Source organism: Pteronotus mesoamericanus, unplaced genomic scaffold (genome assembly GCF_021234165.1).
Source record: "Pteronotus mesoamericanus isolate MK-2021 breed Mesoamerican mustached bat unplaced genomic scaffold, CSHL_Meso_final scaffold_371, whole genome shotgun sequence".
Lineage (NCBI taxonomy): Eukaryota > Metazoa > Chordata > Mammalia > Chiroptera > Mormoopidae > Pteronotus > Pteronotus mesoamericanus.
In genome coordinates this window covers 821,491-848,396 of record NW_026555314.1, presented here as the reverse complement: position 1 = coordinate 848,396, position 26,906 = coordinate 821,491, and the positions used below count along the sequence as shown (strand labels likewise).

At 49.5% G+C, this 26,906-nt stretch overlaps 1 protein-coding gene across 2 annotated transcripts; it reads right to left on the bottom strand.

The window, feature by feature from the left end:
• UPB1 (beta-ureidopropionase 1) lies at window positions 1–26,588 on the bottom strand. 2 transcript variants are annotated; one of them, XM_054592721.1, is made up of 10 exons: window positions 26,409–26,588; window positions 23,238–23,409; window positions 21,341–21,428; window positions 13,645–13,739; window positions 11,354–11,515; window positions 9,426–9,595; window positions 5,206–5,287; window positions 4,014–4,056; window positions 2,610–2,764; window positions 1–933 (listed from the first exon to the last, which is right to left on the bottom strand). In XM_054592721.1, the coding sequence occupies exons 1-10, from the start codon at window positions 26,510–26,512 to the stop codon at window positions 850–852; spliced, it is 1,155 nt and encodes a 384-aa protein (XP_054448696.1). In that variant the 5' UTR covers window positions 26,513–26,588; the 3' UTR covers window positions 1–849. The 2 variants fall into 2 exon arrangements, with proteins under 2 accessions (XP_054448696.1, XP_054448697.1); XM_054592722.1 differs by lacking the exon at window positions 23,238–23,409 and having other exon boundaries at window positions 26,409–26,587.
• Between the last annotated feature and the right edge of the window lie 318 nt (window positions 26,589–26,906).

Genomic DNA, 26,906 nt, shown 5'->3' with positions numbered 1-26,906 from the left:
TACATGAAGAGATTTATTGCAAGGAATTGATTTAAATGATTATGGGAGATGGATAGGCAACTCTGAAACCTGTAGAGCAAGCTGCCAGGAAGGCAAACTGGAACTCTCAGGCACGGGCTGAGGCTGCTATCCACAAGCAGAATTTTCTCAGTGGGGAAGCCTCGGCTCTCCACTCAGAGGGCCTTCTGGCTGACTAAATCAGGCCTACCAGGATTATCTAGGATAACCTCACTTGCTTAGTTAACTGATTATGGACTTGAATTGCATCTACAAAATACCTTCAGAGCAATACCCAGATTATGTCTGATTAAATAACTGGAGACTGCAGCTTAACCAAGTTGACACATCCGGTGACTGTCCCTTCACCCACAGCCATCCAGTGACTGGATCAGCCTCACCTTCTTGCACTAGTGTGCACACTCCCACGCTTACCATTAAGTTGCTGACAGTCTAAACAAAGAAGGGAGGGACCTCAGACTGGTACATTTTGTCTGTCTAAATTCAAATCAACCTGCACAATCATTGCCTGGGATTTTTAAAAAATAGAGGTAAAATACACATAACATAAAATTAACCATTTTAAAGTATACAATCCAGTGGCATTTAGTACATTCACAATTTTTGTAACCATCACCTCTATTTCTTCCCAAAACATTTTCATCACCTCAGAAGGAAACCTCATACCCAATAAGCAGTCACTTCTCACTCCATCCTCTCCATCTGAACATTTAAAAGTCAATCTAGACAGCAACATTATCCGGGCATCATCCAGGAGAGCTTGGAAATGAAGGCCTGTTCATCTGCTGTGGGCGGAGCTGCCTTGCATGATGGGCAGGCGCTGAAGGTCAGCTACTCTTTCACGATATTGGGGCTGTAGTTGGGTTTGGTAGCTTCAGCGAGCTCCCGTGCGTACATATCATATCTGCCTGTCATCTGAAAGCAAAACAGGTGCACTTTACAGGTTCGTGGTTTACAAAAGCCCCTCATTTACTCGCCACCACCTCTTGCCACTAGAGGGAGGCCACGGGACAGAAATGTGTCAGAAAGGCTGGTCTGCAGGACAGTTTCAGACTGTAACACAGAGAAACAACCCGCATGACCTCCCCACAATGGTCCCGGGGCTGTGATGAAGATCGAGGATGCCGCTATGACTCACACGCCCTGGCCCCTCCTGCTGGAGGAACTGTGACCTGCTCATCCAGAAGGTGTGGCCTGCCCTGAGGCTGGAAAGGGGACTTCCCGCTGCCCTGCAGAGCCCAGCAGAGCACTACAGCCCAGAGAGGGGACTTAACCGGTCTAGGTCACCAGCCAGGAGTGGAGTCGCCTGGGATTTGCACCATGGTCTCCTGGCTCGGGGCCTGGAGGTCCATCCACTCCACGTGACACCTCATCACGGACACACGGGGAGGCTGGGAGAGGCTGGCGGTGGGGGGGGGCTGGAAAGCCCACCCGAAGTGCTCACACCCCAGCATTCCCTCCCTTCCCTCCTCCTTCCCAAAGCCTTGACAGGAGCTCCTGCCGTCTCCACAGTGTGGGAAGCCTTCTGCTTTCAGAAGTAACTAATGAGAAAACATTCTATTTATTGGTTCCAACTGCTAATTTGCATAGATTCCTCCATTAATGTGAACTTCCCAGGAAGAGGAGAGCCAGGCCAGGAGACTTTCTCAAGGGCAATGCCTTTTTGTCTGCTGACCTGAGACTCAAGGAAAATGCCCAGGGATCCACACTCGGGTAAACACGAAGCTGGGCCTAGAGCCATAGCCTGGCTGGATCCAAAGCCCTGGCTTCTCCCAGGCACGCTGGACAAAGTCATTGAGTCATGACAATGTGCCTTCCATTTGCATGTGTGATTTACCTATAAATGGGTGCTGAGCTGGGAAAAATTATTGCCCGCACTAAAACAGTAATCTCTGTGCATCCATGATAAGATGCCACATTCTATGGGGTCCCACGGCTGTTACTCCCCCATTCTGGGAGGGTGGGCACCTACTTCCTCTCATGATTCTTGGTGTCACAGGTATCAGGTCTCAAAAGGTGCTTGGAACATTCAAATTAAGCTTCTCATTTTATAAACGAAATCCCTACTGCCCGGGAGCAGAAGCGGCGTGCTTAAGTTGGCCAGGCAAGGAAGCGGCTGAGCCAGGCCTAGATTCCATTTCTCTGCGTGACCCATTTCCCTCTATTGTCCAGGCCTAGACTGTGGGGCCTGGCCACAGGCAGAGCCAGACACACACATTTGTCTTGTGATAAGTGCAAATGCCTGGAAGGAAAAAAAAGGATCAGAGAAGCTAATTTACTTTATTCTCTGGACAAATGAAATTGAGATTAATTTGTTTGAAGGTGCCCAGAATCTAAATCAGATGAGAGGAGAATTTATTGAGGCCTGCTGCCTGGGCATCATTTCACCCAGTCGTTCCTCTCCTGCGCACCAGCCCTGGCTGGGCAGGCCGGGGGCCTGCAGGGAGGCAGAGACGCAGCGCCTGCTCAACTGAGAGCCTCAGGAGGCCTGTCCCCCAGGGCAAACCCAGCAGCTGCGGTTCCCAGGCCTGGGAGCAGGATAGGGGCGCACGCAGAGGAGCAGAGCAACAGCCGGGGGCTCGGAGACCCACCTTGAAGTTCCAGACATCATTCACCTGCCGGCAGAGGTTGAGGTTGAGCTCAGCGACCAGCAACCCGTCCCTGTTGCGGGAGAGCCCAGGAGTGCGGCTGCTGTCAGGGGCTGCCACGTAGCTTGAGCCGTAAAAGTAGCCAAAGTCCTGGTGAGCTTTGAAGGAGCCAAGGAAAACACCATGAGCTTTGCAGGCCCACGGTGGACTCTGCAGAGGGGCAGGCACATCGAGGGACACACAGGACAAAGGGTCCACGCCACCCTCCCCAGCATCTGCCAAATGCCAAGGCCAGTGCACCTGCCTCTCCCCCAGCCCTGAAGGCCCAGCCAGTTTGCCACAAAAGTCACCCTCATGACTCTCACCTCTGTGGCTGAAAACATTTCTAAAGGTCCCCTAGAAATGTGGAGGTGTTGGCCCTTAGCTCCGCAGCCCAAGGGTGTCATATGGCTACGTAGGGCTTTCCATGTGACTCACTTCCTATGGTAACGCCACACTGTGAGCTGGGGTGACCTTTGCCTTCACTTGCCTTGCCAGCTGTGTCACTTGTACCCTCATCCCCACCTTGGCCCCCAGTAGAGCAGAGCTAACAACCACCTTGCAGGCCCGTAAGGAGCAGGCGGGCACAGTGCAGGGCCTAGCATGGGCCAGGACATAGCAGGTGCCCAGTGGACCTCATTCCCCTGCCTCTTCCATGCCTCTGGCTGCACGGAGGTAACTGGGACTGGAGGCTCTGGAGTTCTGGGGCCTCAAGTGGGGTTATCTGGGACCCTTTCAGGAAGTGCTTTTCTGGGAAACAAACTTGCTCAGACCCTCTGGCTTCCCAGGGGACCTCCTGAGCTAGTACAGGCTGCGCTTCAATGAGGGGAGCAGCAGCCCCTCCCACATTCCTGGCCAGACAGATGGGACCAAGGGACAGATGGGTTCCTAGCAGAGAAAAGGTAGTACTTGACCTCCGGCCAAAACAAGCTGTGGGTTCTAGGATCCCAAGGCCATGCATGCTTGTGACCTGGGGTATCTGTCCAGCTGCGGATGGGGACAGACAAGAAAGGATGGAGTGAGGTCTGCAGGTGGATGAAGCGTCCCTTCTTTCAGGAAGCTCACAAAGGCCTCTACCACATCTTCTCGGACCCCCTTCGCACCAGTCCCCAGGGAGGGATGGAGTCCAATCCAATGCCATTGGACCCCCCACCCAGGGATGAGGTGGTCACAAGCCCAGGACTGCCTGCCCATATCTGTGGGCGCACAGACAGCTCCAACGCTGGGCCAGAGAGCTGAGAGGAGTCAGCCGCTCCCACGTGCCAGGTGTGCAGACACAGTCCGCGGGGCAGACCCCGCCCGGAGGAGGCAGGCAAGAAGGAGACCCACTCCTCACCTGCAGCCACCGCGGAAATTCATGGGACATACCTTTCTTCCCATCTCCAGAGGTAAACTCATTCGGGAAGTACTCCTGTGAAATAAGACCAAGATGAGATAAACCTATAGGTGGCACTACCACTGCGTTCATCACAAAGTCACGCCGAGCGAGTGAGTTAAGAAACAGTTAAAGGAGGGCGGGATGCCCTGTCCCCACTGGGCCATCAACAAGTACTTGTTAAATGTCCCTGCCGAGTCCCCAGCACTGGGCAAAAAGTGCAGGCCAGGCAGCCAGCAGGGAATTTGACAAGCACAAGTGAGGTAAAGACCCAGACTTTGACTTTAGGGAGATTATAACCTGCTGGGAGACTTTGCAGAAGTTCTCTGGGCTGTGAAGGGGCTGGGGTTTGCCTGCTAGAGTTACCCTGGGGTCTGTGAAGGCAGCAGGGAGGTGTCTGTGTACTGTTCTCAGTATTTTCCCCAAAGCCTAAAGGAAGTCACACATCAAACTGTAATGGGGTTACACAGGCTAACCAAAACACCAAATTTCTTTATGTATCAGAGATTAGACCACTTTAGTGTAGGAACCTTGGTTATCTAAGAGCGATCAGATGCTCTGATTAGAGTTCGACATCTGGTAAGTAAGGTTGAGGAGTATTATTATGTAATAAGTGTGCCGTGTTTGGTAGTCGGAATCATTCAGCGCATGGGACCAATGGGAAACATATGAACCTAGCCCTGGCTGGGCAGCTCCGTTGGTTGGAGCGTCGTCCTGATGCTCCAAGGTTGCAGGTTCTGTCCCTAGTCAGGGCACATACAAGGAGCAACCAACAGATGCGTAAACAATGGACCAACACATCAATGTGTCTCTCTCTCTAAAATCAATTTAAAAAAAAAGAAAAGAAAGAAAAATATGAAGCCAGATACTTAGTGGTGATGAGGTGAGAGCCTTTCAAAATGGTTTCAGCTAAAACAAAAACAGACAAAAACAGAGGGGACACATAGCAATATCTTTAAAAGTAACAGACCAAGCCAGTCTCCCTGCCTCAGACCCTAGGATTTGCGGCAGGCACTCAGAGAGGGAACGGGGAAGAGGGGTGCCGTGCCCTCCCCAGTCCAGCCTGCAGCCTTCACTGGTCTGAAGAGGCTGGGCCCCCTCCAGCAGGCAGGTTTCACAGCAGCTTAGTGCTCCATCCCCTCCTCAGCATACGGGGTTGACCGAGCTGAGGCCTTGGGGACTTACCTTGCCCACGCGGTTGATGGCACAGGTGAAGCAGTGATTGGCAATGGCTGCGTTCCTGGCCTCGATCGGCCACATGGACTCACTATGAGAAAAGAAGGAGAGAAACCAGGGTGTTTACTTCCCAGCCAGTCTACGGATGCCTGGCCCTGAACTGCAGCCTGGTGGCCAGCCCGCGGGCCTTTGGTGAGGACAGCCAGGGAGACACGTGCCCCTGGGGGACCCTTACTCCACCAGCACACCAGCTTGTCCTCAGCTTGTCCTGTACTCAAGCCCAAGGAGCCTCATGGGGAGGGCCTGCTGCAGGTAGAAGCAGCCCTGGATCAAATCCTCACCCTGAGCCTCAGTCTCCTTCTTTGAAACTCCCTCACAGTGAGATATGTAGTGAAGCCTGAATGGACATGCAGGTGAAGTTTCTAGGTGGAGCTACTGCTTCTTTCTTGTCTCTTCCTGGCTCAGTGAGGAACCCCGCTTCCAGGTGGGGCAGAGCCTCACATGGAAAATGTCAGAAGAGGACTGGGGGACTTGCACACGGCCCTGCGAAGGCTCTAACCTCCACCCAACCCTACCTGCTGTGTTGCCTTGGAAAGCAGTCTCCACTGGGAGAGAGTTCAGGCCAAAGGCCGCAGTAAACCTGAAGGAATTAGATGATGGGGAAGGGGTAGATTCTGTAGCAGGTATCACCTCCCCTGAGCTCATCCGCACTTCCCCGTGCCTTTCTGGTTTCCTCTTCCAAACCCTGAGTCTCTAGGCAGGGGCTCCCTGGTTCTCTTAGTGGCCCAGAAAGGAGGCAGCCTCCAGGTACAGCTGAGCTGCGGCATCTCCTCAGTCCAGCACCTGCACCAGGGAAGAAGTGGCAGGAGGCCTGGTCCCAGCCAGAGACCCTGTCCTTCTCCAGCCCACCAATTAAAACGTGCCACAGAATTCAGTGGGCCTTCTGGTTGGCCGCTAAAGATCATTTGTCTGAGGAACAACATCATTAAGATTTTGGATTGAGCCCTGGCTGGCGTGGCTCTGTTGGTTGGGCGCCATCCCACAAAGTGAAAGGTCACCGGTTCGATTCCTGGTCAGGGCACATGCCTGGGTTGCGGGTTCTGTCCTGGGTCAGGGCGCATACAGGAGGCCACCAATCGATGTTTCTCTCTCACATTAATGTTTCTCTCCCTCTCGTCCTCCCTCCCTCCCCCTGTCTCTAAAAATAAATAAGATATTTAAAAAGAAAAGACTCTGAATCAACAGGCATAATGCCCACTTGGAAATATGGAGTGACTGGGAGCAAAGTGCCCTGGAATCTTCCTTCCTGTCAGCATGCACCTGGTTTAAACAAGAGAGTAGGTGGAGGGGGTGGATGCTTGTCACAAGCTTAATTCTCAGGAGAATTCATGAGCCTGGAAAAAAAAAAAATCGCAGGCTTGATTGAGGGGACTCATTTGCTGCTTTTTCCCCCCAGCTGCTAAGCCAAACTGACAAAACTTTTAAGAAAGGATTTGTACAGAAACACACCCGTAAATGACATTTTCAGGAATTAAATAGACAGTTGCAAGGCAAGTGCCATAAAACATCTTTCTTGCAATTCTCCAGGGAGGATGTGTTGCGTAGGACTCAAACCCACAGCTGGCAATGAACTAAAACTCTCAAAACAAGTGAAGAAAAGGAAGCTGGGGGTTCGTGAGAGCCCAGCATGTGCGAGAATGATAGAGAGCCCAATGGGATATGGGGACATCTGCTGTATTCCCAGTGTGGCTACACAGTCCCCTAAAAAAAAATCAGAGGGGGAAGACAAAACGCAGCGAGGGGATGGGACGGCAGCTTTCTGATTAATGTGCATATGGGGCAGAAATCTTGGACCACACAGGCTGCATGTGATTGTCAGGATGACTCAGTTCCACAGAAACCACTTCAACTCTACGGTGTGCTTAGAGCTGTGAGACCCCCAAATGGGTGAGGACGCCCTGCCAGCCCATAGCGCATGGGGTGGGGGAAGAGGTCAGAGGTGAGAATGGATGGCTCTGAAAGCTGGGAGACAGACATAGTGTATGTGCGCGGCTGGCGGGAACTCACCCCGCATTGTACTTAAAAACGCTCGCCATCAAATTCATAAACATCCTTTATCATTTTAAGAAAAGCGCTTAGAATTCCACCATCCTAATAAAACATCTGTTGTAGTTTTTCCACACTCCATGAACATCCTTGGCAGAAAAGTATCTATAGAGTTCTAACCAGAGCCTGCATACATCCTTTTTTGCTCATAGGCTCTGCCATGATGTTCCACCATCTTCATAAGGACTCTTAGTGGCTATACAGCAACCGCTGGAAGGGACGGACGGACACTTCCTTAACCCTAACGCTTTTCTCCCTGCCAGCTTTCCTCTTATTATAAACAGAGCTTCCAGAAACATTTAGGTGTATAACCTTTTCCTGCTCTTTTAGATACTTCCTTAGGTAAAGTTCTAGGAGTACAATGATCTGATCAATAGGTGTAAACATTTTAGTAGCTCATGAAACATACTGCTTTCTAAAAGTCCTGCTAGTGTTGTAACCACCAGCCTCACCACACCCTTGATAGGCATGAGTTAGCCAACCGTTGGCTGAGGAAGGAAAGTTCGTAATTTGTAATAAGCTTAATAGGTTGCTGAGGGCAGAAGCAGTTACATGCATATTACGCCAGGGTGTTTCTGTTTGCTTAATTTGTGCTAATAAAAGGGAGCAGCGTCAAGGCGTTGGCCCTGTGGGTCTGAGGCTACAGCTGGGCCTTCCCCAGCCCAAGAGCCAGCCCAGGCACCCAGGGTGCTGGCTCAGGTTCCCGCAGGGCCCAGCACGGAGCTGGCGCTTGTGAACGCCTTACACATGGCTGGCAGGAGGGCTGCTCTCGCGGGAGGCCTGGAGGTTCTTCTCAAGCCTGGCGCCTAGAGAGCCAGTAACCACTCTATGTCACCATTGCAGGTGGATGCAAGTTGCCACAAGGCCCTGGGGAGGTTCTCTGAGGGGAGATCCAAGATGTGATTTCTCCTCTACCCCACAGCGCCCCTCCTGGACGTGGACTAGACCTCCAGGTGCACAGACGGGGCAGCGAACCTGTGGTGGCAGACAGGGTTCGGGCTCTGTCTCTGGAAGGGACAGGCTGTGCAAATCAGAATGCTGAGGGGAAGTCACTCTTGAGAAGGGGACACTGTGCTTTAAAAAAAAGGTAAAGTAAATGTCACATTCTGACATTGAAAAGAAATTCAACTGAAATTTAGTAAAGCGAGGACAAGGGTAACAGTGTGGGCTGCCAGGACTCAAAGCTGACCCCCAGAACTCCCCTAGCTGCCCCCTACAGAAGGAGCAGTGACACCCCCCCTCCAGCCCTCACCCTGTTGGGACGTTGGCAACCAGGACAACGGAGAGTACAAACCTGCACCTCCTGGCCCAGGCATCCTGCTTTAGAGGAAGTGAGTTGGGGAGGAAGACATTTGCACACAAATTGTTAGAGCTCTGGTACTTGCAACCTGGAAACCACCCTAATGCTCAGCCACTGGGGAGGAGAAGCGGCAGCAGAACCGCAGTGAAGCTTAGCTCACCTGTCACTATTAAATGAGGGACCCCAGGCCCTGCCTGGGGGCCAGGGGGGATGGGGGCCGCCCAAGCCAGCCCCACTGCCTTGATCAGAACGGTTTTATCTGTTTTGGGATTAAGCTGACACCTGAACATGTGTTAGGTGTGTTAAGAAGAAAGCACTTTGCTGGTTAAAAACAAGTTTCAGGGCCCCTTGACTGGTCCGTTAAGGGCCCCCTCAGCTCTCACTCCCTCGTTCACTCTTTCTGTTCAGGTGTCTGCCCTCCACGCATTGGATGCCACAGACACGGGGCTTAGGGCAATGCAGCCCCCCCCGACCACCCCCCCCCCGCCCCCGGAGCACAGTGGCTGTGACAGGGAGGGAGCCAATGCTGGCCAGGTGCCCACTGCTCTGGCCCTTGAGAAGCGTTTCTCAATCCTGACAACTACGGGGGTGCGTGGGGGGGTCATTATCATCTCATGGTTCAGTGTCATAGTGAAGGAATTATTTCACAGCAGAGCAGCTCTTTAGGGGGATTGTAACTAATTTTTTTCCCCCCACAGAAAAGTTGGTTGAATACACAACACAAAATCCCAGGGCTCAGATTTGTTAGAGGTCCTGCTGGTTGCGCCTGCCTGTTACCAAAGCCACCTCCAGGAACCCTCCCAGATCCCAGACGTTCAGGAACCTGAGTGCTCCGATGGTGGCCGAGGGGTTGAAGATGATCTGCGCCCCGTTGACACTGTACATCAGCCAGTTGAGGGGGTGGTGCCGCCCATAGCAAATGTTCACCGCGATCCTTCCGAACTGTGTCTGGAACACGGGGTGGCCCAGGTTTCCCTCCATGTAGTAAGTGGACTGGAAAACAACAGGCCATATATTGAAGCCCCTGAGCTCTTTAAGATTTCCCTTTCCTTAGACTTGGCAGGAAAAAAGCGAAGTATCTATCGCCAGCACTCCAAAAGTGACACACTCTAGGGTGTGACTCTATTTTAAGTTCGAAATTCCAATATGCTCCAAAACAAACCAAAAATAAAGAAACACAGAGAAACCCCAGACAACATGCCAGCTCAAGAGGAAATTACCGTGGTTTAGGCATTTACCCACAATTTCTTTTGTGAGATGTAAAAAAAAAAAAATCCAAAAACAAAACAAAACAAAAAAAACCCAAAAAAAACCCAAAGCAACTTCCCCACGGTATTTCAAGGATACACTTTGGTTAGGTTTCAGTCATGCATGGTACACTAAAGGTTGAGGTTCGGTCAGCGTTAACATGAGTGGTCAATGTCCTCACTGGTCACATGTTCCTATAAAGAATGTCAGAGCTGAAGGGACCAGAAGCTCAGCAGGAGCAACCCTCGCCTGCCAGGGGAGAACGCCAGAGCTTGAGGTGGCCTGTGACTCGCTGGCTCATGAAGGCCCATCTGACGCTAGAACGCATGCCCAGGGGGCGCTCTTCTCCACCAAGTCCCTGGGTATCTGCTGGGGGTCAAGGGGGTCCCTACAGGGCAAACAGGTGGGTAACAGGCCAGCCTTCGCCCCCTTCCCAGCTGCCCCCTCAGGGTGCTGGCCCTGGGACATAGTCATGGATGGCACTGGGGGTGGGGTAGACGTCATGTTGGGGTCCTAAACAGACCTGCTCCCAGAGCATTTTGCTTCTTCCTATTAATTTCAAAATTCACCAGGGCCAGGCAGCAATCAGGATGTGCACGTGCGGTGGACACTGAAGCAGATCCTGGTGCGTTGAGACAAGCCCTTCACTATCTTCAGAGAGCTAAAGATTAATCCCAGGGTAAACAGGTGAGGGGCCTGTCTTCCTGCCCCCACATCCAGCTGTTCCTGAGAAACGCTGTGTTGTTCTTTCTCCGCAGGGAACCTCATTTAAGTCTCCAGATCCTTTCTCATCTGTCGACCAGCTGAGCGTGGCTGGACCCCCACAATCAGGGAGCATAATGATGGGCCGGGGACATCACATCCTGAACAACCATTCAGATTTTCGTATCTTAGGTGTTAGGTGGGGCTCATTTCACTCCTTCAAATGTCCGCCCCTCTATCCTACCAACCCAAGGATTGGCATTAACCAATCAAAACTGCTCCCTTGACTTAGATCCTGGTCATGGGCACAAAGCCCCTCCTGACACATGTGCACAGACGCCCATGTCCACCCAACGTCACCCAGCACATGGACATGGCTGACTCAGATCCCACATGAGCCACAGACAAGGACCCCCACCCTGCAAACAAGGAATAGGCTGGGAAAGGCAAGGAGCCTGCAAGGGGCTGCAGGGATTACTTCACATTTGTGCAAGATTTATTTTGGTTTAACTTATATATTACTTCACAAAAGAATATCAGGAAGCCAATTCAGGCAGTATTAAAAAAAAAAACAAACCTCTGTGCTAAAGGTGCTTTGGACTCTTGCAGGAGTCCCTCCCGAATCCTATCGTCTCATGTGATGCAGGACAATGTGGAAAGCCCCTGAGCCCTGTGCCACACTGTGTGCCAGTGTCACATGAGGTGACATGATGCGACACAGAAGTCCCTGACAGAAAGGCCTGCTGAGCCTATGCGTGAGAAGGCGAGCTGGCCGGGCTGGCCGTCCGAAGGGCCGCTCACCTCATTGAAGTCGCCCACTCTGGGGATGTGGTTTTTCCTGGTCTTGCCCAGGACTGCTCCAGAATTGGAGATCACTACAGCCGTGTTCCACAGAACGTCCCCATGTGCTCCGTCTCGTTCCAGGATGGGGGATACTATCACCATGTCATGCTTCTTTGCCAGCTGGAAAAATAATAAATGTAGCAGAGTCCTACTTTCAAATGAACTGCCGTAGATTTTTATTGAAGAATTCAATGGTTCTTCTAAATAACTAGCCTTGGTTCAGAGCCACCACTTGTTGTTTGAGAAACTAAATGCCCATGTTGTCCTGGTACGCAAGCTCAGAGAAACAAGGGTAATTACCATCCTTGGGCGCCGTTGGTGGGAGTGTAAAATGGTGTAGACCCTGTGGAAACAGTATAGTGGTTCCTCAGAAAGTAAAAATAGAATTACCATATGATCCAGTAATTCCACCTCCGGGCACATACTCAAAATAATCGAATCTTGAAGAGATACTTGCATACCACTGCTCACAGCAACATTATCCACAATAGCCAAAAGGCAGAAACAACCCAAGGGTCCACCTCAGGGTGAATGGATAAATAAATGAAGTATGTTCACACAATGGAATAAGTGTTCGTTTTTTAAAGCGGGAAGAAATCCTGTCACATAAGTGTCGTCCCTGATATGGATGAACCTTGAGGACATTATGCTAAGTGAAACAAGCCAGTCACAAAAGGACAAATGGGTACCGTATGAGTCCATTTACGTGAAATGTCTAATGTAGTCACACTCAGGAACAGAAAGTAAAACCTCAGTTACCACGGCCGAGGGTGGAGGGGAGCTGTTTAATGGGTATAGAGTTTCAGATTTACAAGACGAAAAAGTTCTGGGGACTTGTTTCACGACATAGTGAATGTATGTATTGAACTGTATACTTCAACACGACTAAGATGGTAACTGTTATACTATCTTTTTTTTAACACAATAAAAAAGAAATAAAAGAATAGCCATCATACTTCATATACCCACAAAAGCTCTCTGACATGGAATTCCTTTCATCATAAATAAGAGCAGCAGGACCTGGTGACCAGCAGGATGAACAGCCCCAGCCAGTCATTTGTCCTCAGGTCTAACTAGCCTGTCCCTACCTCTGGCCTTAATGATAAGAAGGAAGGAAAGGCACATGGGTGGAAGGCATATAGTGGGGGCCACCAGTCCCCGGGCCCCTCCTGAGGCTGACAGGTGTCCCCTGGTACCGTGGCTCATTCCCACGCTTCCTTTTCTCTTCCCCAGCCCTGGCTCAGGCGCGCAATCTGCACGCCCCCTAACCAGCCCCCTGCCTCCTTTCTTCCATCGCATGGAATCAACAGCCTGGTGGGTGGGAGATTTCCTCCCCCACAGCTTGAGAACTCTGATGTTTGGAGTCACAGCTAAGTATTAGCAGAATCACCATGCTCTCTTACAGGTCTGTTCAAAAAACCCCTAGATAGACCTATAAAATCTGAAATGGGATATGGAGAAATGAAAGGCCTTCTTCTGTTCGAGGTGAGAATAAAGATAAGTTTACTCTTTGCGACCTCTTTGAATGTTAAGGGGTCTTTTTTTGTTTTTTGATAACAGTTTTATTAAGATATAATTCACAGAGCATAAAATTCATTCATTTAAAATATTCCATTCAGTGGTCTTTAGTACATTCGCAGAGTTGTGCAATCATCACCACAATCCAATTTTAGAACATTTTCATCACCCCGAATGGAAACCCACACTCATTAGCAGTCACTCCGCACCCCTCCCCGTCCAGCCTGTGGCAACCGCTAATCTGCTTTCTGCCTCTGTGTATTTGCTTATTCTGGACATTTCATATAAATGAGATCACACATCACGTATTATGAGGTTTTAATAAAGAAATATGAAAACCAATTTCTACGCGGATGAAGACAGGCCATGCCGAGAAGCTTCCATAACCCAGGCAAAGAGCAAGCAGAGGAGCGGAGGTCTGAACAGGGAACTGACTTTGTCCTTGGTCCTTGAGCGCCAGCTCTGCCACTCACCCAGGCCACCCTTCCCTGGTTGTAGTTCCCTCACTTGAAAAAGCCATTAAGGGCCCCTCTGGTTCTGAAACTCTATAATTTTAAGTGAAAGTACACTAAAAAGGGGCAGTAAATAGTCTTATCTAATCTTATCTGGAAAAACAAGCACCAAGCAGGTGCATTTTCCATGGTGAGAGGCCACACCCGGCAGCTGTGGCCTTGCTGGGTGACCTGCACGTGTCTGGCAGCTGCTCCTAGAGGAGCAGTTCACTGTCCTACCTTCTGACAGAATCTGGTGGTGGGCCCGTCCTCTGCTGACTCGGCAAATTCCGTCCAAGGGAGCTTCTCTCTCGTACAGAAAGCAAAGGGCATAGCTGTGAAGAGGAGAAAGGCCAGGATCACACCCAATGCTCATGCCTCTGAGGGGTGCTCCTCGGCCTGGCAGCAGAGGGTCCCCCCAAGAGCACACGACACCAAGTGCCCTGGGCTGGCTTCCCAGCCCCATCCCTGGCTGTGAACAAAGGTCAGCCTTTAAAACTTCGGACTTCATAGCAAATTAAGGAGCTGGGCCAAAGGCCTTGCCTGTAGTCTTTTTCGTTTTTTTAAAAATAGAATTGTTGTTATTTTTAAAATCTTCACCTGAGGATATATTTATTGATTTTAGAGAGGAGGAAGGGAGAAAGAGAGGCAAATAGTGTGAGAGAGAAACATCAATGAGTTGCCTCCTGCATGTGCCCCGACTGGGGATCAAACCTGCAATGTTTTGGTGTATAGGGCGACACTTCAACCGGCTGAGCCGCCCGGCCAGGGCCCTCACTTACAGTCTTAAAAACAATGGCAGCACAGACTTGAAAGATATTTGCACACTCATGTTCATAGCAGCATTATTCACAAGAGCTGAAAGATGGAAGTAACCCAAGTGTCTATTGACGGATGAACAGATAAACAAAATGCGGTGTATACACACAATGGTGTATTATTCAGCCTTAAAAAGGCAGGAAGTTCTGACACTTGCTACCACATGGACGAACCTTGAGGACATTACATTAAGTGAAATAAGCAAGCCACAAAACGACAAACGCTGTGTAACTCCTACCCTAGGTACCTCACAGAGACGGAAATTGAACACTGGTTGCCAGGGACTAGAGGGAGGGAAGAATGGGAGCAGTTGTTGAATGGGGACAGAGTTTCACTTTGGGAAGATGAAAAAGTTCTGGAGACGGATGCTGGTGGTGGTGGGATAATAGTGAAAACATACTTAATGCCACACTTAAAATGGCTAAAATAGTAAATGTTATGTCCATTTTAGCGCTATGTGTGTATAGGTACATATATACATATATGTATACATATTTATAAAATTTTGTAAAAGGTATGGCAGCTTGGGATTTGCTGTTCCCAACCAGCAAATCCCAAGCCGCTGGCCAATCTCCAGGTTGGTAGGAGCACAGTGAGACTCCTGGCGGAAGTATCAGAGGGCTAGCGAGGATGTCGTGGGACCTGTGGAGCAGCACCATTGGAATGCTCTTCTCCAGGGACAGGGAGGCTTCTGCAGGAACAAGAAAATCCACTCACTTAATGACCCCATAGGCAGTTTGGAAACTACCAGATGGGCTGAGCACCCCCCGCAGATAAATGCATTAACATCATGTGTCACTTAATGAAGAGGATACCTTCTGAGAAACGCACCCTTAGGTGATTTTTGTTGGTGGAACTAAGGTGGTGCCAGTATAAAGATAGTGAACATAATAGATAGTATAGCCTACTACATCCCTAGCTTATATGGTACAGCCTATTGCTCTGAGGCTACAAACCTGTATAGTGTGTTACTGTACAAAGCAACATGAGATTAAATCAAGCACACGAGAAAATGATACAATTAAAAGATGCAGTAAACATGAAATGTATGAGGTTATTGCCACGATAACATGGTATTGCATTTTACAGCCAACTTTTTTTGTAAGTAGAAAAAGTACACTCTAACATAACAATAAAAGTATAGTATAGAATATACATAAACCAGAAAAAGTCATTTATTACCAATACCAAGTATTACATACTGTACATATGTGTGTGTGATGCTTTTGTGAGACTGGCAGCCCAGGTTTGTTTACACCAGCATCAGTCATCACAGGCATGTGACTAATGTGTTGCACTATGACATTATGAGGGCTATGATGTCATTAGGCAATAGGAACTTCTTAGCTCCGTGATAATCTCATGGGACCACTGTCTGTATACGGTCTGTCATTGACAGAAACGCCACTACACAGTACATGACTGCATTCCTATGATCTCTGGCAAGATACCACCAGGGGGCTAACCCAATAGCAAATTTCATTAAACTCATTGACTTTTGTTTGCTTTCTCCCCCCCCCCAAATAGTGGGTACATATATGTGTAGTAACAGTTCAAAGAACACTACGCATACTGGGCTCAAAACTGTAGTTTCCTGTGCAGGAGAGAGCAGGGGCCATGGTGGGGGTGGACGGACACCAGAGACCTCGGCTGTGCGAGCTCCACCTCTTCCAGCCTCAGCCACGCCCTTCAGTACCCTCCAGTCTAATGGCAGTAAACTCGTCACGTGGTCACCGGCCTTCTGGATTCGTCCTCGAGGTCATCTTGCCCCTACCCTTTGCCCATTTCCTAGCAAGCTGTTTGTCTTTTTCTTCTTGGAGAATTAAATTCTTTGTTTGGACCAATTCCACATATTCTTTAGATCTTCCCCTTCCTAATCACCCAAGTTCATTTATTTCAGGGAGATTAGGCTAGCAGAAGTTTCCAGATGCTTGCTGTTGTTCGGGTCTCCCTAAGGGGTGGGGGTAGTTTACAGGAAGCTATGTGATGCGACTGGCAAGTGCTTTATCAGGTTGCAACCTGTTTGGGGGTAATAATTGTAGCCAACCTTTTCCAAACATGGGCCATGTGCCCAGCCTGATAATAGGCAGCTTGTCCTAGATGCCCCTGCGGAGTAGGTGCGACTCTCCGCACTTCACAGAGAAGGAAGAGAATCATTCACTTCCCAGTTCCTTCCTGTCCCAGGAGGCTTGGCACTAAGGTGGTGCCAGTATAAAGAGGCCACCAGTGGCACCATCGTCACCTCAGCTGCCAGGGGCGGTGGGCCATGGAGGTACCTAAGTGGGCACCAGGCTCTGCCAGCAGCAGCCCCAGGGGGCCTTGGCACCAGGCTCAAGACTCCCCAGGCTCCTCTTAGTGAAGAGAGATGAACCGTTTTAAGGAAGCCAACAAAGAAAGCTGTTGATAACAAAAATGATCCTTAATGACCATTCATTCTCAGCTTGCAGAGCATTAGGAGAGACTCACATGACTCAAGAGAATAAAACCTCCCTTTCTGATTTCATTTCAGATTGATAAACTCTCCAAATTTCTCCATTTCCATTTTAATGGCTTCTTTTCCTGTTTACACAACTACTGTAATGTAAACAAACTTTCAGACCTGGTTGGTGTGGCTCAGTGGATTGAGTGCCGCCTGCAAAACCAAAAGGTCACCGGTTCGATTCCCCGTCAGGGCACATGCCTGGGTTGCAGGCCAAGTTCCTCATTGGGGGCATGTGAAAGGCAACCAACTGATATTTCTCTTGCACATCAATGTTTCTCTTCCTTTCTATCTCCCTCCCTTACCCTTGCTCTGAAAATAAGTAAAATCTTTTTTTAAAAAAAACTTACAAAAGAAGGATATGGAATGAAGATTGGGGGAGGCTGGCTGCTAAATCCCAACAATGGTTTCAAATTAGAGGGGCAGGGGGTTCCCCACTCATTGAACCAACACTCCCAGAGTCAGGTTGTAAACCTAGACCTGGCCTTGCCTGTGGGAGCTGCAGCCTGGATAGTGGAACTGAATTATAATCAGGTGTGGCCGCGTGACACCACAGATGGCTCGGTTCTACACAGGGGAGTCCCCAGAGCCCCTGAAAGGAGGAGGTGTCTGCGCTAGGCCTTGACAGACAAGCGGGACTCGCCCAGTTCCAGACAAAGGGAAGAAGCTGGTTAAACCATCCAATAAATATTTTTTAGTGTCTGTCATATACCAAGGATTGTTCAAGCCACTAAAGATAAAGCGGGGTAGGGGAATGAATAAACAAAATGTGGTCTACCCTATAATAAAATGTTATGCTGCCATAAAAAGGAATAAAATTCTCATACTTGCAACAGCATGGATGGGCCTTGAAAACATTACATGAAGTGAAATAAGCCAGACGCAAAAGAACAAATACTATATGATTTCACTTATGTGAGGTACCTAGAATAGTCAAATTCATAGGTAGAGAAAATAGAATAGAGGTTATTGGGGTGAGGGAGAAGGTAGAGTTTCTGTTAGATGAACACAGAGCTTTTGTGAGAGATGACGAAAAGTTCTGAGAATAGATAGTGGTGATGTTTATACAACTCTGTGAATGTATTTAATGCCACTGAATTGTACATGTCCCAATGGTTAAAATAATAAATGCTATGTTATGCATGTTTTATCACAATTAAAAATTTTAATGTGAAAAAATAGGGGTGGATCCCTGGCTGATGTGGCTCAGTGGATGGAGTGCCTACCTGTGAACCAAAGGGTCGCTGGTTCGATTTCCAGTCAGAGCACATGCCTGGGTTGTGGGCCAGGTTCCCAGTAAAAGGCGTGCGGGAGGCAACCATACATTGATGTTTCTCTCCCTTTCTTTCTCCCTCCCTGCCCCTCTGTCTAAAAATAAATAAAAAAAGAAATAAAGAAATTCATACTTCTAACATTAAAAAAAAATAGGGGTGGAGATTAGGATGAGGAAAATAAATGAACAACACCCAGCCTTCCTTCATGGAGCTAATGGAAGAGGCAGACAAATCAAAAGTGACATGTAACAAATGAGAATAATTTCTGGGTACAGATGACAGACTGGACTCGCACCTCAGCTCTTTCCTGAAACCCCACCAATATGTCAGTAAAGGGATTTTTATGTAAAGGAAAAACCCATCAAGGATTGGGCTCTGAGAGAGGGACAACAGCAACAGTGTACAGGAGGCTGGAGAGCCAAGGATGTGTATAGCTACCCGAGAGGACTGAGAAAACTGAGTCCCCCCCAGCAGTGAAGGAGGCCAGGAAGCACCCTACTCTTCACCAGAGAACCCTTGAAAGCTCAAGAGCCAGAGGCACTGCACAGATCTGAAGGCAGGGAAGCAGAAAGGGGTGACAAACGAGATGAATGGTTGGAAGTCTGTGCAGAAAGCAGCTGGAGCCCACATCCATCCTCTACTGTAAGAGGCTGGGACACAGCTCCCTGTCCCAGCAGAAGGCTACAGGCTCATTCATCAGAGACTGTTAAACACTGCATCGCTGGCCTTGGGAAAGCCAGGACAAATAAAGGCAAGTAGTGTCCAAAACAGAGGGATTAAGTAAACATCAGCATTCTGGATCCTGGTTCTCTCTTTTCTTGGCAGGAGATTAGAATAATCTTCTCTGGAGAATCTAACTAGTCTGAAAAAAAAAAATGACCCAAAGACAGTACCATGGGGGATTACATAACAAATAGCTAAACTGGGTCATTCTATCGTGAACCTCAGAGGAGGAACCCTTCCCACAAATTCAGAGATTGCGATCAGGTTTTTAACCCCCAATTCTTAAAACATAATCAACCAGGGGGAAAAAAGACCAGTTGGAGTGAGTAGAGACTATGCAGGGAGAAAAAAAAATATTACTTAATATTTTCAGAGATAAGAGAAGATATTATAACTAAAAAATAAAAACAGGATGTGATAAAAACAGGAACTTTCAAACCAAAAGAACTATAATAAGTTCATAATATGACTGAAACCAAAGACTGAATAGAAGCCTGAATGACAAATTAGAGAGAATCTACCAGAAAATTGAGAAAAGGCTAAGAGATGGAAATAGAAGGTAATACATTTAGAAACTTAGGTACTTAGTCCAGGTTTCAACATTCTAATAGTAGGATACCAAGAAGAAAGGAGAGGAAAAAAAGGGGGAGAAAATCACTAATGAAACAATATAAGAAAATGTCCTAGGTGTGAGGGACCCAAATTTCTAGCCTGAAAGAACCCGTGGAGTGCTTAGAATAATAGTTTAAAATAGATACACACAATGGCACATTATATGAAATTTCAAAGTATTAGAGAAAAAGAGAATCTCCCATATACTTCCAGAGAAAAACACCTGAAGCCAGAAGACAATGGAGCAAGGCATTTACACTTCTGAAGGAAAATTATTTCTAACTTAGAATTCTATACCCAACCAAACTATCAACTAAGTTGTAGGAGGAATGTATTTTCAGATATGCAAGGTCCCCAGAAGGTTATATCTCTTATGTGTTCTTCCTCAGGGAACTATTAGTTGACCCTGAAAACACAAGGGTTAGGGGCACCAGCCCCTCAAGCAGTTGAAAATCTGTGTATAACTTTTGACTCTCCCAAAACTTAACAACTAATAGCCTATTGTTGACCAGAAGCCTTACCAATAAAATAAACAGTCAATTAACATATTTTGTATGTTATATGTATTATATACTATATTCTTACAATAAAATAAGCTGGAGAAAAGAAAATATTATTAAAAAAAGAGAAAGAAGAGGAAAAATATCTATAGTACTGTGCTGTATTTATTGATACTGTAAGTTTAGGTTGTCTGTTTACAAGATGAAAAAATTCCATATATAAGTGAATCCACATGGTTCTAACCCTGGTTATTCAAGGGTCAACTGCACTCAACCTAAATGAGGGAATAAACCGAGAAAGAGGAAGATGTGGGATGGGGGAATACAAGGGCAAGGCAAAGGGACTCCCCAGCATGACAGTGACGGGAAATCCCAGGATGGCATATGTGTAGCCAGCAGAAGGTATGACGAGCTCAGACCTGAGCAGTGAGAAGGCTGTGGGACACATCCCTTTAAGGAGAGGAAACCAACAGACTGCTTCATGGGCTTAAGCCCCTTAAGGGGATTTGGAAAACTGGCAGAAAGCTGGGGTAGAATTTGTGGTAAGTATGCAGAAAACAAAGCAAGTTCCAGGGAAAACAGAAAGCTGTTCGGAGAAAGAAATCAAGGTTTACAAAAGAGAAGAGAAGGGGGAACGGCTAGGAAGGTCCATGTGTGTCAAGGGGGCAGAAGGAGGGAAATGACTAATCCTATCTTCTTCCATAGTGAGAAGTCAATAGATAATACAAACTGAAAAATTAGGAAGTAGCAAACATAAACAAAGATAAATTCCAAAGGGACCAGCAAAGAGTTGAAAGTAGATGCCTCTGAGGAAAAGGAGAACTATTTTTTTTTTTTTTGGCAATGGACCTTAAAGACCCACTTCATTGTAAACCATGAGCATGTACCACTTTGATAAAAATAAAAATGAAATAAAGAAAAGGTTCATGGTGCCATGAGTATATAACAGAGAACACACAACTTTAGACAGAGAGCTGGGCTCTGAACTGAGAGGTGAAGGATGAGCAGAGTTAATGAGGCAAGAGGAGGGAACGGCTGGTGCCATGGCTGGGGCGGAATGAGGGGGCGTGAAAGATCAGTAAGGTCAGGGCAGAGCCCTGCAGGGGTGAGGGAAGGAACAGGCTATGCAGTGCAGAGTCACATTTTGAAAAGATCTTTTCTAGAAGGTATGGAGAGCCACTTAGAGGGAGCCAAGGTGGAGGACACAAAGAGACTAGCTGGATTACAGAAATCATCACGAGAGCTCTTGGTGCTTTGGACGAGAGCAGGGGTAAGGAGGTGGGAAGGAAGAAGTAAAAACGGATTCGAACGATTTGGAAGAACTGATGGGACCAGATGACAGACTGCGGCATATGAGAGGGAGGGAGCCTGGGTTTCCTGGGTCCCTGGTGTTGTTAACAAAGAAATTTTCTATGGATGAGAAAAGCAAAGAGATTTTTAATGAACCGGGGAGCAGGCCCTCTTATCAATGTGGAGATAACGCAGCATTGTTTGAGGGCAGCAGAGAAAGCATCCCAAGAGAGACTTACTCCACGCTTCCTGGAAACAGACGATATTGACTCCACACATTGCAGCCACCTCTATGATGACCTCTATGCGTCTGTGAAGGGCAGAGACCTGGAGGTTTAAAAATCAAGGATTAGAACTCATTAATTCTATTGGTTGAGACCATTTTAGAACTCATCTCAACGCACATGGAAAAACAAGCCCCGGCCCGGTCAGCTGCCAGAGGGTGGGGCGGGGGGAGGTTCTATTATCTCATCTTGTCATCAGGTCTAAAGTCTGCAGGAAAACGGGGAGCTGCAGAAGCTCTGGCATCCCACACACCCTTGATACTGCCTTTCTGAGCCTTGGTTTCCATGACTAGCGAGCGGACAGAATACTGCCTGCCTCGTGGGGCTGCTAAGAGGATATATTGCCATGAGGATGCTGGTTACTGCGGGAGGGCCGCACCCAGTAGGCCCATCACACACCAGCACCATCCTCTGGGTTAACTGCTTCCTCGCTTCAGGGCACAGCCCGCTTTCCACCGCCCTGCATTTAAGGCTTCAGGGGTGCCTTGTCCTGACACTTCTGTTTTCTTGTGTGTATCTTATCATTGAATAACTTACCTTTCTCAGCTATGCTCTTGGCCAGGGATGTACTTCCTTCCACCACCCAGCCCTTCCTGGATGTGTTATCCATGACACATATGACCCACCGAGGGGAGGCTTTCCCAGGAGTATTGCGGTATCTCTGCACTCCCGGCCTACGCGGGCCCCTAGTGTGGAGCTGTTCCCATTGTGCTGTCACATTCCCCCACTGTCTGTCACTCCCATGACCCCAGGAGCTCCTTAGGGGCAAGGGGAAAGTGTCCTCATCTTCTCTGTGTCTTCATGAGGGTTGCCTGGCTCCCAGGAGACATTCAGAATGTTTGTTCAAAGAAAAACCAGGGGCACCAGGCTGAACAGCCAGGGAGCACAAACTCGTTACAATGTTCTGTCTTTCCCCTGCAGGGCTGTGCACCCCAGGGCTCCACGGATGTTTGCAGGCGGCTGACCGTGTGCACAGGGTACTTCTGGGCGCTGTGGGGTGAGAACCGCGCCCCTGCCCTTGACAACCGAACAATCTGAGACAGTCAAGGACACATGTTCACAATCAACTAATCTGAAAACCAGAGCTCTTCTAGTCCAACAAAAGCAGGGGAAAAGCTGATGTGAAAGACAAGGCAGAACTCAACCTGGAATCCAAATGGCCTTAGGTTCCTCAAGAATGCCTGAGAATTCTCAGGCATGCTGTATCTGGAAGACACCTTTGCAGAGGAAGCCCGGAAAGTATGAGCAGCTGGAGGAAAGCTCTGAAGAAGTATATACAACAGACCACCTGCATCTGTGATAACATGCTTCTTTAAGGAAATCCAAGATGCTGTCATGCTGATATTAATTGTAAGGTCATAAGCAAATGCCTATCATATTCCAGCAGCCCTGCAGGCACCCTCAGCTGACAGACATCTGGGTAGAGTGAGTCCCGCCCTTAGGAACGGGGCCGAGGAACACAGGGATGAGCAGACGGGTCTTGACTGGTGTGTGCCGGCAGGGCACTGAGAGGCAGAGTTCTACCGACAGAGTGTGAGCCAGCCAAAAGGGCACCATCCCAGTTGGTAAATGGAACAATGGATCAATCGCAGAAGAGGAAGCAGAGGGGTGGGTGGAAAGAACAAAGAGGAGTGAAAAGGCAGAGGAAGGGTAGGAGCCAGAAGAAAAAGAAGAGCCAGAGACACAGGAGGGAGAGAAAGGGGGCAGCCAGTGCAGGAGGGTCTCAGAAACCACTTAATCGCTAGGTGTACCTGCCAACCCAGGCTGAGCAGCCAGTAGAGGACTGTGGGTGTGTTCAAAACACAGAGCGGCCATGACCCGTTCATGTATTTACGGTCAAAAGCAGTCGCACCTGATCGGCCACAGGGGCACTGGCAGGCAAGGGGATTCTGTTCTGAACAAGCCCCACGCGCACTGTCCGAGGTCCCCTCAGCTGCTCCTCTGCTGCCTCGAAGGCATATCCCTGCAGCTCAAAGTCTGCTTCAGAGGCGACTTCAAAAGCCCTGCTGGGCAGGTCAAGCTTCCTAAATGGGCAGGAAAGAACAGGGAGATGATCTGCATGAGCTGTGCTGAATTTAAAATCCTCCCAACCCCCTAGTCATTCATCAAGTGGAGAAGCGGTCCTGTGTCCTGGCAAGATGGCAGACGGAGCAGTTCAATGCCAGGCACACGCGTGGGGAGCTGGAGTGGGGCCTGGGGGACGGGGAGGGCCTGGATGGCTAGGAGCAGACACCACATTGAGCGTGGACTTAACCTGATGGTCACTGGGGAGATTTCGGCAGGTAGGCGGTAGGCGGCAGTGGTCACGCCTGGCCAATGGAGGCAGCCGGGTGGGGGTTGAGGGCTGCAGGGCAACCAGTCAAGGGCTGATGTTTTAGAGTTTCTGATACCCGGGTGGGGATTGGAATCTCAGCAAACAACACAGAAGCGAGCGACTGGATTCCCCAAAATATCTGTGGACTAGAATCAGAGGGCTCTGCTGAACCTGGGGGACAAGACAGAGGGACTGCTGAGAGCCAGGCCCAGGGGATGGCTCGGGGGAGAGGCCGGGACTGATAGCATGACAGAGGGTCCTGTGGCCCTCCGCCTCCAAGGATCACAAGTCTCCCGCGATCCCCACTGCTCTGTCCTGCTGCTGCTCCCAGCAGGGAGGGAGGATGGTTCCACGCTCAGGGCTGGATGGGCTTGGTGAGGGCCCAAGTGTCCAGACCAAAGACCCAAGCACTCATCCTGATTTGTGGTTCATTAACAAAGGCAAGTGGATTATTTATAAAGCCTCCCACTGAAGTGACCGTTGGCCAGATGGCAAACAACTCCTGGTGCCTGTTGCACGCTCGGTACGCAGGTGAAGCCTGCAGGGGCAGGGAGCTTGGCCCCTGGCCCGGAAGGCCTTACCATCTAGGGACAAAATGGTTATGAAACACCCAGAGAACACATCAAAAACTACCCTGACAGCCATTATCTAATAATAATATTTCCCTCCTACTTTAAGTCACTTTCTTAAAGATGTTTCTTTCAAAATCATAGCCCTGTCAGCCCAAGCCCTCGCCGCCACCCCCTGCCAGGCAGTTCCAACATGACAGCCTTGACAGCTCCTGAGATGGGCTCCACCCCTGACAATCAGCCTGTTTTTCAATTATAGTCAGGGTTCCGCTCGCTTCAGCGGGTTAGAAATAACAGCAGTGCCCACACCTCTCCTCCCTTTACGGTGCTTGCCTCAGACACAGCCCTCCTGCCCTCAGGTAGAGGCCCCCATCCTGGCAGGCCTCCGCCCCAGCACGAGTCACGTGGCAAACGGGAGAAGGAGAAGGGTGTTCCGTCCCCTTAGGCCCATGACCAGGGAGCTCGACCACCCTTTGGAAGAGGACCTGGCAGCCCGGTCCTTGGCCTGTGTTCTCACACCAGGAAAATATCAGGGGGATGAGGTCTTGTCTCAGGTTTGCAAGCCTGGCGATAACGATCACCTGGATGCTGTCCCTCAGCCTCTGGCCATCTCTTTCCATCTTTCTACCACCATCGGCCCCATTACTCCACCACAACCTTCCTGCCTCCTCACCGCCTATGCTGGGTGCTGCTTCCATCCCTCCACCCCTCGAATACCTGTAGACACTTTTTCTCCTAGGCCTGAGGCAATGCAGGCCAAGCCCCTCCACTTTTGGGGATCCACCTCTCCTCAACACCCCCTACAGCCAATCACCTATGCGGAAAACTTATTTCTCTTCTTTTAAGACTCATGCTTTGCCTCTCTCTGACACTCACAAGCTCTCTCTGTCTTTTTCTCAGGAGAACATGCCCACTTCACCCTTCAAACAAACCTATTCTCATCCCTAGAACAGCAGTTTGAGACACCCCTTGTTTTAAGACACCTTAACACCTTTTTTGGGAGTCCTCAACTCTAAGAGTCCTCTCCTGTGACGAGCCTTGACAGGTTTGGTGGCAAGTGGCATTCTGGCATGAGCACACTGGTAAGGCCTTGCAGGTCATCCAGTCCTGGTACTTCTCTTTGGGTATGAAGAGACCTTTCTGACAAAACTCCCATCCCCAAAGGCAGCTGTTCTACCTTTGTCATCCATTAGCTCTGAAAACACCTTTAGGTTTGAGGTTGACCTCCCTGCAGTTTACTCCGTAGCATGGGGAGCTGGGAACCACTGATCCGATCAATACTCTCAAGTTTCTCGACAGTTAATCAGGTTCCTGTCTTAAGGTCACTGTCAAGGTCAGGGAGCCCACAAATTGGCAAGGAAGTGGAAGGACATTTAGTCAGAAGCTGCATGGGGTCAAAGTTTGGATTTCGTCCTGAGTCATGGAAATTCCTCATAGACTTTTAAGCAAAGGAGCAACAGGTTATGATTTACGTTTTTTAGTTGCTTTGAGAAAAGTGGACTGAAGAGAAACCAGATTGGAAGGAAAAGTCTCTTCCAGCTTTGTACACCCAGAGTCCAGCAGTACACTGCCCTCAGAGAGCCCTACTGCGGCACAGGACTGGCTGGGAGTGGGAAAACATTTGCAGTGGGTGTAGGAACTAACTTCCGTGGCTTGCCAAGTGGGAAAGTTTCCTTGACCAACCAGTTTCAGCAGGCCATTACCACCAGGGGCTGGTCAGAGGCCAAGGATCACTTACAGCAAAGAGGGACTGGGGCTGGACAATCCGTTAACATGCTGGGGGCTGTGGCTGGAGGCACTGACCAGAACACCAAGAGTACAGTGTCTGGGGAGAGTCCTGATCACTGGAAGCGGCGAAGGAGAGGTACCCACAGAGAATGCCTCAGGGAATAAAAACACCTGTCCTTTCCCTCCCTGTTCTGGGCAACTGGGGGAGGTCCTTGTAAAGATCAGGCCAGCGTTTTGCGACCCCTGAGCACCTCCGAGCCGTCACATCTGTCTTCTTATGGTCTCTGCTTGCCCTCTCAAGACTTCATCACCGCCCCCTCTCTCCTTAGAGCCCTTAAGATCCTTGGTCCCAGGACCCACACTCGCTGGTTCCAATGTACAGCCCCCCACCTCAAGCCTCTGGGCCCCAGACCTGGTCTCCTTGCCGTAGAGAATGCGTTTCACCTCCCGCAAGTCTGCAGGAGGCAGGTGCTTCTCCAAGCACTGCTCCAGCGACTGCCATTCAGGCCCTGCCATGGCTGGAGACCGCAAGCACCAACGTCCAGACCCAAACTGCCTGTCCTTTACCCCCAGGGGGAGGAGAAGGAAGAGGAGCTGTCCCCGCCTGCAGACGTGCCCTCTCCTCTACTTTCCACCCACCTGCCCCCGGAGGACTCATTGAGGACACACCCCTCCTCAAGCCTTCAAGTCTCGCAGCCAATCAACGCTCCAGGGCTTCGCGGGTGTCCCCGCCCCTTGCCCTTCGCGCCTCCTTCGGCACGCGCCGGGACACGCCCCCTCCACTGCCGCGAGCCCTCGCGCCTCCGCAGGGGCCCTTCAGTAGCCATCGGAGGTTCCGGGGTCCCAGAGCGGCTCTCTTGCCCTCTAGCTCTCCCTCGCCTTCAGGTTTCACCTCTCCCCTGCCCCAAGG